Source organism: Peromyscus leucopus, chromosome 18 (assembly GCF_004664715.2).
Source record: "Peromyscus leucopus breed LL Stock chromosome 18, UCI_PerLeu_2.1, whole genome shotgun sequence".
Lineage (NCBI taxonomy): Eukaryota > Metazoa > Chordata > Mammalia > Rodentia > Cricetidae > Peromyscus > Peromyscus leucopus.
The window spans coordinates 26,841,789-26,852,031 of NC_051078.1; the positions used below are offsets into that span (position 1 = coordinate 26,841,789).

The following is a 10,243-nucleotide window of genomic DNA, read 5'->3' on the forward strand; positions in this document are numbered from 1 at the left end:
ATAATAAATTCTGATTATGGATTCAGCTTCCCAATTTTCATAAAATAAAAACCCAAAGTCTTTTTTATTCAGTAAGATACACTAAATAAGATAAATAAGAATCTCACTAAAATGAAAATAACATCAGGTGATTTGCACAAACTCCCACACCGAGTCCTGGAAAGTAAAACTGCTAAGGAGGTTTTCATGTGCAATGATGCCCAAGAAGAATTAAACACAGCAGTATACTAATTACTCATGGATCACAGTACAGAATAATTCCTAGGTGATGTTATAAGAGATGGATGTGACTGTCAAGAACCCTTTAGAAGAGTTTTCTGTTACAAAGTGTCAGAATGCCATGCTGTGAACACTTGGCTTGAATGAACCCTGAGCTACCATAGCTGAACAGTGGTCTGGTGCTTGTAGCTAATGACTCACCCACGCCAGTGGTGTAACTGGCAATTTCAGGCTCTAAAAGAAAAATGAAAAATAATTACAGTTCTTGCACAAGCATTCACTTTAAGTTCCTTACATGCTCTCTCCCAAAGCAGCCCCCAAAGTTGAGATGTGATGGGGGTCTGGAGAGATTTAAAAACTTACAGCTTACAACTTTAAAATGGCAAATTTAATTTTACCTTCTACTTGAATGTGGAAGAGTTTCATATTGAAAAACATATGGGAAAATATACTGGAAATAATAGCTTTGGACTCAGTGAATTTTATAGGTAATTTATTCCCTTCAATAACTTCAATAATAGCTAGTGATTTCAAAAATACGTAGGTGTTGCTGGGTGGGGGAGAGCTCAGCTGTGGAAGGCCAGTCTTACAACCAAAATGTCAAAAATAGGTGACTGATAACACTGTATTTAACATAAAAGTGCTGCTTGAGTTCAGACGAAAATGGTTAGTCTGATATGTACACATGGCGAGGAAAGTTGCTATTCACAAATATTCCTTCTAATAAGACTCTGCCTCTATAATATAGCCTTTTAACATATGACTCTAAAGCATACCAGCTATTAATTTTTGCTGTCTGCAGTTATTCAACCTAAAATTTGATTTTTGATGTCCTACTATGTAGATGAAGGTGTCAGGCAGTGAAACTGTGGTGTGGTTTCTGTTCTCATCTTGGCCGTAGTCTGTCTGGTTCCTCCTCTGTGGACCATATGCGAACTATAACCATAGTCTTTCCTCAACTGCCCTACAAAGGCATGGTAGGAATTGTACAAGCTCCCCATGATGCTTTAGTGAGGTCTTGTTATTGGCATACTGAACGAAAGCATAACTATAATTTCCTTCTGGTTCTTAGTTCTAAATTATGATGCTCTGCTTCCTACAGCTTCCATGTCTTTATGCACAGAGTTTTCAGTATGAGGCTAGAGAGAGAACACATCCTACCACTGTGGTCACTGGTTCTCAGCCCCAACTGGACATTAAAATTATTTGGGGTATTGTAAAAACAAAACTCAATGTTCATAGGCACTCTGCATACAGTAACCAGTAATCTCTACTGTATAACTAAAAAGATCCCTGTCTGAAAATTCTCTACAGTGATATGAATATGAAGAGGAACTATAAGAAGTTTATTTTCATATTTTCTATAAGAAAATGCATTTGAATCAGACCACTGTTCAATCAGAGAGTGAACTATAATGAGGTGGTAGGTGCCTGTAATTTCAGCTATCTTTCTTAAACCTGGTGCTAGGGAAATTCCCAGGAATCCACAAGGATGATCCCAGATTAGACTACTAGCAATAGTGGAGAGGGTGTCTGAACTCGTCTACTCTGGTAATCGGATTGGTGAATACCCTGTCATCATAGAGCCTTCATCCAGTAACTGATGGAAGCAGGTGCAGAGACCCACAGCCAAGTGCCAGGCCTAGCTCTGGGAGGCCAGTCAAAGAGAGGGACGAGGGATTATATGAGCAAGGGTGGTCAAGACGATGATGGGGAAATCTACAGAGACAACTGAACCAAGTTCATAAGAACTCATGAACTTTAGACTGACGGCTATGGAACCTGCATGGGATCAGACTAGGCCCCCTGCACAGGGAGACAGTTGTGTAGCTTGGTCTGTTTGAGGGGTCCCTGGCAGTGGGATCAGGATCTATCCCTGGTGCATGAGCCAGCTTTCTGGATCCCATTCCCTATGGTTGGACACTTTGCTCACCCTTGAGGCAGTGGGAGGGGCTTTGTCTTGCCTCAGCTGAATGTACCAGGCTTTTCTGACTCCCCATAGGAGGCCTTATCTTTTCAGAGGAGGGGACAGGAGGTAGGTTGGATGGGGAGGCTGGGGGAGCGAGCAGGAGGAGGGATGAGAAGGGGATCTGTGGTTGGTATGTAATATATAAAATATTAATAAAAAATAATTCAGAAAAGAAAAGAAGCAAGCAAAAAAATTATCTAGCTATTGTGTTATATCCTGAAGGCAGTATGGGGAACAGGCAAGTGCCTTGTTCTATCACAATTATGTGGCTCTTCCTCTAAATATCTCTCTTTTCCTTCAGAGACACATAACTTACCTATATAGGCACAAAGAAGAGCCTCCTTCAGTACAGCTGTATTGTTGAAACCCTAGGATCATTTAGTCTAAACTGTCTCAAAATCTAGGTAATATATCAATAACAGTTTCAACATCTGCCTGTGCAGTAATAGTTCACTGTGACTATAGTGGATATTTAGTTATCAGAAAACCCATCTGAAACTGAGGCCTTCGTTTATTATTTCATTTACTATCCTGGCATCAATATTCTTGGTTGTGCACAGGACTCATCAAAGTTTCATTTGTTACCCTTTAGGCAACTAGAGACAGTCACAAGTGTCTCTTCCTCTTCCATAGATGATACAGTTTTAATCATCTCAGTGATTTCCCCTTAGATGCCTGGTGGTTTGAAAAGATGGTTGAAAATTCTTACTTTATTCATCCAGAGGTAAAGGTATTTTCCTAAGTGGCTCTGTATGGGCTTGCTGCTGGGAGTGCCACTCTGGTGATGCTGTGTGAATCTCAAGTCTAAGTGTTTGAAAGGCGCACATCAGCTCCCTTTAGGTTCATTGTGACATGGCTTGCTGGAGTCCCGCCGCAAAATGAAGTCCTACTGCCCAGGCACTGTGTCGGGTGAGACACGCTGCTCCTGTTCTTCATTCCACGAAGTGAGTTCCTCCCTTCATCCATTCTCACAAAGTCCTTTCTGAGCAATGGACTCTCAGTGAGCCCATTTTCATCTCTGACATGCAGAACTCAAGTGTAGCTAGAGTTTCCCTGCCTGGCCCACAGTCAGGACAAATCTCTGTCACCTGCCAGTCCCACTGCTGCTCAGACCCAACCAAGTAAACACAGAGACTTATATTGTTTAAACTGTTTAGCCTAATGGCTCAGGCTTCTAGTTTTCTAGTTCTTACATCTTAAATTAATCCATTTCTGTAAATCTATACCTTGCCACATAGCTCGTGGCTTACCGGCATCTTCACATGCTGCTTGTCATGGCGGTAGCTGGCATTTTTGCCTCCGCCTTCCTGTTCTCTCAGTTTTCCTCTCTATTAGTCCTGCCTATACTTCCTGCCTGGCCACTGGCCAATCAGTGTTTTATTCATTGACCAATCAGAGCAATTTGACATACAGATCATCCCACAGCACTCAAGAATGGCTTTCCCATCACCAACAACCTGTGCCCAATTTTCCATTCACAAAAAAAACCCTAAAAGTTGTGTTCTTACCACCAGCAATTTGTATTCAGCTTTCCACTCACAAAACCATAATATGCAATAATATACAGAGCTTTACTGGCTAAGTTTTTGGGGTAGTTGATCAGTAGCAGCTACTAACCTAGTTTTTGTTTTGTTAGTGGACATTTTATCTACAATGCATCTTCTTACACATGCACAGAGGTACATATCATGTTAAAAATATTCTTGCCTTTGTTTATATGTTAATATGAAATTTATCACATAGGACAGTTTCCATTAAATGTCTGGGGCAAGCAGTGGCTCTCTGCACCATGCCACGTGCCTGGGGCAAGCAGGACTCAGCTAAGTTTCCTCCAGGTCTCTAGCCCCAGACCTTTGAGACAACAGCAGCAGCTCTGGGCCAACCAGGAGCCTGCAGAGGAGCCAGACAGTTGGGCACCATTATGGTGAGTGAGCATAGGATGGAAAAGTGGAGAGAGAGAGAGAGAGAGAGAGAGAGAGAGAGAGAGAGAGAGAGAGAGAGAGCGAGCATTTCATGGACTGGGAGAGAGATGGATATGAAGATGTGAAGGTGGTGAGGAATAGGATAACGTGAATGGACTGCTTGCCATCAGTCCAAAGTGATGTCCATGTCTGGGCCTGGGTTATTGCCAAGGGCCAAGTCTTAGTCAAAGACCCTGAAGCAACTGAGGGGTCCTGAGTTGATGTCTGTGGCTCCTGCCGCCACGGAATGCCATGCCAAGGCCAGGGTTCTGGGCTGCCACATGGGGTCATGTTGGTATCCCAGGGCCACACTCCCATGGGAGGCATGCTGAACCAGATGGCTTGCTCTGCCACCTAGGGCCATAGTGACATCTGGCTAGGGCTGCCGCCCAGGACCATGTTTCTGTGAGATTCCTGAGTGTGCAATCAAGTGTGTCTCTGTGTCTTTATCTGTTTCTCCTGTCTTTTCTTGGACTCTCTTCCTTCTGTTTTGTTGTGTTCCAATTTGTTTATTTTTGTTCCATCTCATTATATTGTATCATATTATATTACACTATATATATTATTATCCCCTAGAAGCCTTTTGTTTTCTTACAATAGACAGAAATGTAGGTGGATCTGGATGGGAAGGGACATTGGGAGGGGCAGGGAGGAGTTGTGTGTGGGGAGTATATTGTATGAAAAAAATTTATATTTTCAATATAAAAATTAAAAATGTGAAACTTATCATTTTAACTCTGTATTGGTAAACATGTAATAGGGACCAATGTTTGTTTTGCCTATGTCTCCTTATATCTTTGATTTGATTATCTCTCTTTTTCTTTTTGTAGGTTTGAGTTCAGTGTTAGAAAAACAAGAAAGTATGGAAGATGCTGAACACCTCTGTGGACCTTGTCTGCAAGAAGGTACCCTCTTCCCAAATATTATCTTAATTAAGTCAACTTCAAAACCAGATACTCTCTTCTACTTGAAAACAAATGTCCATTAATTTTAATTCTTATCTTTAATATTGATATGAATGACACACACACACACACACACATATACAAGTCAATATAACATAATTTAAAAAACAATTGAACAAAATGTAAAATTTTGTAAGTTCTGAAATTTTGTAAAATTTTGAATGTTTAAATATCGAGTATAACCATTTTATAATTTGGGAAAATTCATAAGCTCGTACACATATATTTAAAATACATACAAATACTATGTAATTTGTAACAGTAATTTTAATGAAAAATGCTTCTTGATATATTTCTAATTGTACCACTAGAGGGCACACCTTGCTAGATAATTAAGTGCCTCCATTCAAAGAACTGGTGTGAGGTTGAAAGTATCATTTTTTCCATTACACATTTTTGACATATGAAATAAAATAAACTTCAAAGAATAAATAAAAAACCTAATAAAATTTCTTCAAAGTTCATTAGTATTATAAGTTTCTATTTTTTTTTTTTTTTTTTTTTTTTTTTTTTTTTTTTTTTTTTTTTTTTTTTTTGTTTTCCGAGACAGGGTTTCTCTGTGTAGCTTTGCTCCTTTCCTGGAACTCACTTGGTAGCCCAGGCTGGCCTTGAACTCACAGGGATCCGCCTGGCTCTGCCTCCCGAGTGCTGGGATTAAAGGCGTGTGCCACCACTGCCTGACTAGTATTATAAGTTTCAAAACTTGTTTTTCACTGCTTTTAAACGAAGTCTATGGATAAATACTCAAAAATGTAGTCAGAAAAAAAATATCTGGTTCCTTAGAACACATATTTCTTTTTTTTTTTCTTTTTTTCTTTCTTTTTTTTTTTCTTTTTGGTTTTTCGAGACAGGGTTTCTCTGTGTAGCTTTGCGCCTTTTCCTGGAACTCACTTGGTAGCCCAGGCTGGCCTAGAACTCACAGGGTCTGCCTGGCTCTGCCTCCCGAGTGCTGGGATTAAAGGCTTGCGCCACCACTGCCTGGCTTAGAACACATATTTCTTAATAGTCTATTGGAATACTATCGTGCATGCTCAAAGCACATACACTCTATTCTTGCATTGACATAGTTTAACAATTACAAATTGAGATGATAAATCACTAAAAACTAGAAAGGAGCTTTCCAGCATAAATTGGTGCTTTATTTATTTATTTATTTTACCAAGCATGTTTTCATGTTTATTAATATGTTATATAATATTTTAAAAAAGTGAACACAAAACAGTGACATCAAAGTTCACAAGTACAGTAATAATAGTTATACTAAGTCACAGAACACACAACAGCAAGTCAATGATCTAGATTAGTCAATATGGTAACCGAGTTAACAGTACAATTACATGACTTTCATGGACGCTATTCTACAATATTTGGAAATATTTTGTTCTCTTAAGTAAACATTTACCCTTTCTACTCTCTTTTACTTGCTTAAAAGTCAAGGTATTTCTTAAATCGGGAAAAGTATCTATTTCAAATTAATTTTCAAATTACTTTGTCAACGCCATCAAGATTTTATATGCTTATTAATTACTGTGCCATTAAAAATGCTTTTAAAATAATTTAATTAACTCTTAAGAAAAAATACAGGACAATTTTCCTACATTTCAATCTCAAGTTCATTTTCTTCCCTTTTTTTTTTAAAAACCAGACTGACCTATATATTGCTTAAAACTGAACTTAAGTAAAACTTTGTGTTTTCTTGCTTTTTAAAAATGTGTTTTTTTGTTTTGTTTTGTTGTTATTGTTTTGAGCCAAGGTCTCACTATGTAGCCCTAGATGGCCTGGAAGTCATCATGTAGACCAGGCTGGCCTCAAACTCACAGAGATCTGTCTACCTCTGCCTCCTGAGTGCTGGGATTAAAGGTGTGTGGCTGATTTGAGTAATTTTTAATAAAACATTTGTAAATAAATAGGGTCTAATTATTGTAGACTGAAGGGCTTATTTCTTAAAAATATACATCTTATACTGTGTTTTTATATTTAACTATAGCTACTAGAAGCAGAAACTCAGATCTCCAAGGTTGTTTAGCTATTAGGCCTTGCTTATGTGAAATATGCTTGGTGACGTCTGGCTGAACACACTTCTATGTACAACGGTGTTTTTATGGTAAATACATCATATCGACTACATGTCAGCTATCTGCATTGCTTTAGCAAAGGCAGGACTCAGTTAATGTCCTGCAGTCGTCAGTCTGCAGGCCCAGAATCCATCAGAGTGCCCAGGACACAAGGGTATGTCTGTGCAAGAGCCAGCCTTGCAGGACAGCTACTGGATGTCAACACACCTTTCTCTGCTCCTCAGCTGTGCAGACGACTTTCGTAGTTACTGCCTCCCAAGATGTCATATCCTATCTTGCCAATTTCTAACTGATACAGTCAATTCACAGCTAATGGGAAGCCTAGGAGGAAGGAGTGGCCCTGGTGGTCCCCATCTCTGTTCTCTGGGAGGCACAACTGAATGGGTATGTATCTGCTGCTCAGAGGCCTCCTTGGAGATGGTTGCCTAGTTACCAGGCTTGGCTGCTTTGAAAGGTTTCTTATGACCTGGTGGGTCTCCTGCTCATGCTCAGTCTTGATCCATGTATTCAGTACACAAATTGTAAAAATGCTACCCATATCAACATGGGCTTTCCAACTGCTTTGGTAATTCTTCAACTATGATATGTTCAAGATGAAAAGCACAAGACCTTCCCCTACACAGATAGTACTGGTTCATCCTTCTATTGCTTAAACATTACCATCAAATCATTGGGAAAAAAATACAATGTGCAAAAGCCAGGTTAAGTCTAAACTATGGACCCCTTCCCATCATTAGATACCTTCAGCTGTTCAGTGCTAACATCCACCAAACCAGACTTTGTTTATTAAGTAAGAGAATCTCAGATTATTTCCATAGTAATTGCTGGAGAATAAACAAGAAAGTGTCAAGCGCTGATTTTATAATGCATTGCAAATATGTGTGTGCACACCACCTATATATTTAAGTCACCTAGACATATAAGAAGTGACAGTCAGTTACAATCGCAGCACTGGCAACCTTGGAAATCTGTCTCTGGTTCCCATTACCTTCCTGGTATTATGCTTGACAGCACTTGCAAGAAGTAGGCATGCAAATTAGACATTGGTTGCTTTAGGTGGTGAAGTAAATATAGTTCTTGCCAGAGACTAACGGGATTCCCGGGCTCTCCGCTTTTCCAACCTTGTTCTGTGTAACCTTCCAGCAACCCTTTCCCCCTAAGCCAACAGCTTTTTGTAGATGCTGTTACTCAGGTGACTAGAACAGGTATCCATTTTACTGGGCATCAGCTGGCCGGTGCTGTTGTAACTGTTGGGATCGGAGCTTTCTCTGCAGCACAAGATGCTGTAGAGATGCCTCTGGCACTCAGAGGAGCCGTAGTAGTAAATCAAGGGGTGGATGCAGCAGCTCACGCTGCTCACGCAGACGCAGAGCAGGTAAGCAAAGTAGGCCGTCTCTGTGGCGGGGCTGTCAGAGAGGAGCAGGTAGTGCATGATGAGGAGGATGTTGGTGGGTCCAAAGCAGACGATGAAGATGTAGAACACAGTGGCGGACAGGAACAAAGCCCGGGACTTCTTGCTCCGGTTGGCAACGGCGGAGGCGCTCAGGCACCGAATGATGGACGCGTAGCAGACGGTGGAAATGATCAACTGCACCAGAAAGAAGACGGTGGAGAAGGCCGAGAAGTAATAGGAGTAAAAGCCTTGTAGCAGGGTCTCGTTGAGGACATCGTGGCAGGTGGTGATGTTGAGCCCCGGAACCCGGGTGGTCTGCTCCTTGAGGAGAGGAGGCACCACCCCCAGGATGGCCATCACCCAAATGGCCAGGCAAGTGAGGTTGGCCCGGCCGAGAGTGCGCCAGGACAGGGACTGGATGGGGTACACGACGGCCAGGAACCGGTCGATGCTGATGATGGTCATGAGCATGATGGAGGCATACATGTTACAATAAAAGGCCGCTGTGGCGAAGCGGCACATTCCAGACCCGAACTGCCAATCACTGCCGGAAAAGTAGTAGCTGACCTTGAAGGGGAGCACGGATACAAACAGCACGTCGGCCACGGCCAGGTGCAGCATGTACACCACCGCCGGCTTCTTGACCTTCATCTTCAAGATGAACACGGCGATGGCCAGGATGTTCAGAGGAAGGCTGACCATGAACACAAAGGTGTAGACCGAGGGGATAAAGAGCATCAGCCAGGGGCTGGTCAGGTATCCCGAGGCGTCTTTGGAGATGAAGGGAGCAGGTGACGGGGGAGGAGAGCCGCTTTTATTGAAGTAGATTGCCCTGCCCTCAGGCAACACACTTTCATTTTTCTCCTCCTCGTCCCCAAAGGGCACCTGCTCAAACACGTTTTCACTGGGATTCCTGAGAAAAAACGAGAGGGGGTTCAGAGTGACATCTGTCCTCTCGGATTCTGGCTGGCGCGCGGGGACGCGGGAAGACAGCAAGGGACCGCACAGGCTGAGGCCGGCGGCGACCGGTGCTTTATTTTTTATTTATTTTTATTTATTTTATTTTTTTTAGCAGCAAGATACCAGTCCTCAAGGAATAAGCATTCTGGAAGGCACATATATGTTGGGCATTGTTCCTGATAATTTTGAACATAGTTATTGTATTTATCACATGATCAAGAGATACAATAAAAATGCAACATAATAAAAGTAGATAATAACTCAACTTAGACTACGTGGTTAGGATGCCAGTCCTGAATGTGTTGATGCTAATTCAGAAACTGCCTATTGGTCAGAGGCTTCCCCTCGACTATTTAATCATAGTACCTCTAACCCTAACATAAATGGGGAAAGAGGTTTGCCTAACTAACAATTTAACAATTTACGCATTCGATTTTGCAATCTTATAATGAGTATTTAACAAAGGTCTACTAAAGTCAAGTCCTAAATCAGCTCATGGAAACCAACTAACATTGTTTGTTATACATTTTACACTGAATTTTGAACATCATTGAATGAAACAAGAGGAAAGCCCGAAGAGAGATGACTAGGCTGGTGATAAATATCTCCCTGTGAAGGTGATAGTCAAACAGGATTTGACAGGGGAGGATTCAGAAGAATGGGAACAACATGGTTATACTGAGTCACACATAGATAATGAA

The 10,243-nt window shown here is 41.3% G+C and overlaps 1 protein-coding gene across 1 annotated transcript; it reads right to left on the reverse strand.

Annotated features, from left to right (window-relative positions):
* Positions 1-7,885: 7,885 nt before the first annotated feature.
* Positions 7,886-9,971, reverse strand: LOC114702904 (proteinase-activated receptor 1-like). Its single transcript, XM_028883513.1, has 2 exons — positions 9,968-9,971; positions 7,886-9,613 (listed from the first exon to the last, which is right to left on the reverse strand). Exons 1-2 carry the CDS (start codon positions 9,969-9,971, stop codon positions 8,346-8,348), a joined length of 1,272 nt encoding a protein of 423 aa, XP_028739346.1. The 3' UTR covers positions 7,886-8,345.
* Between the last annotated feature and the right edge of the window lie 272 nt (positions 9,972-10,243).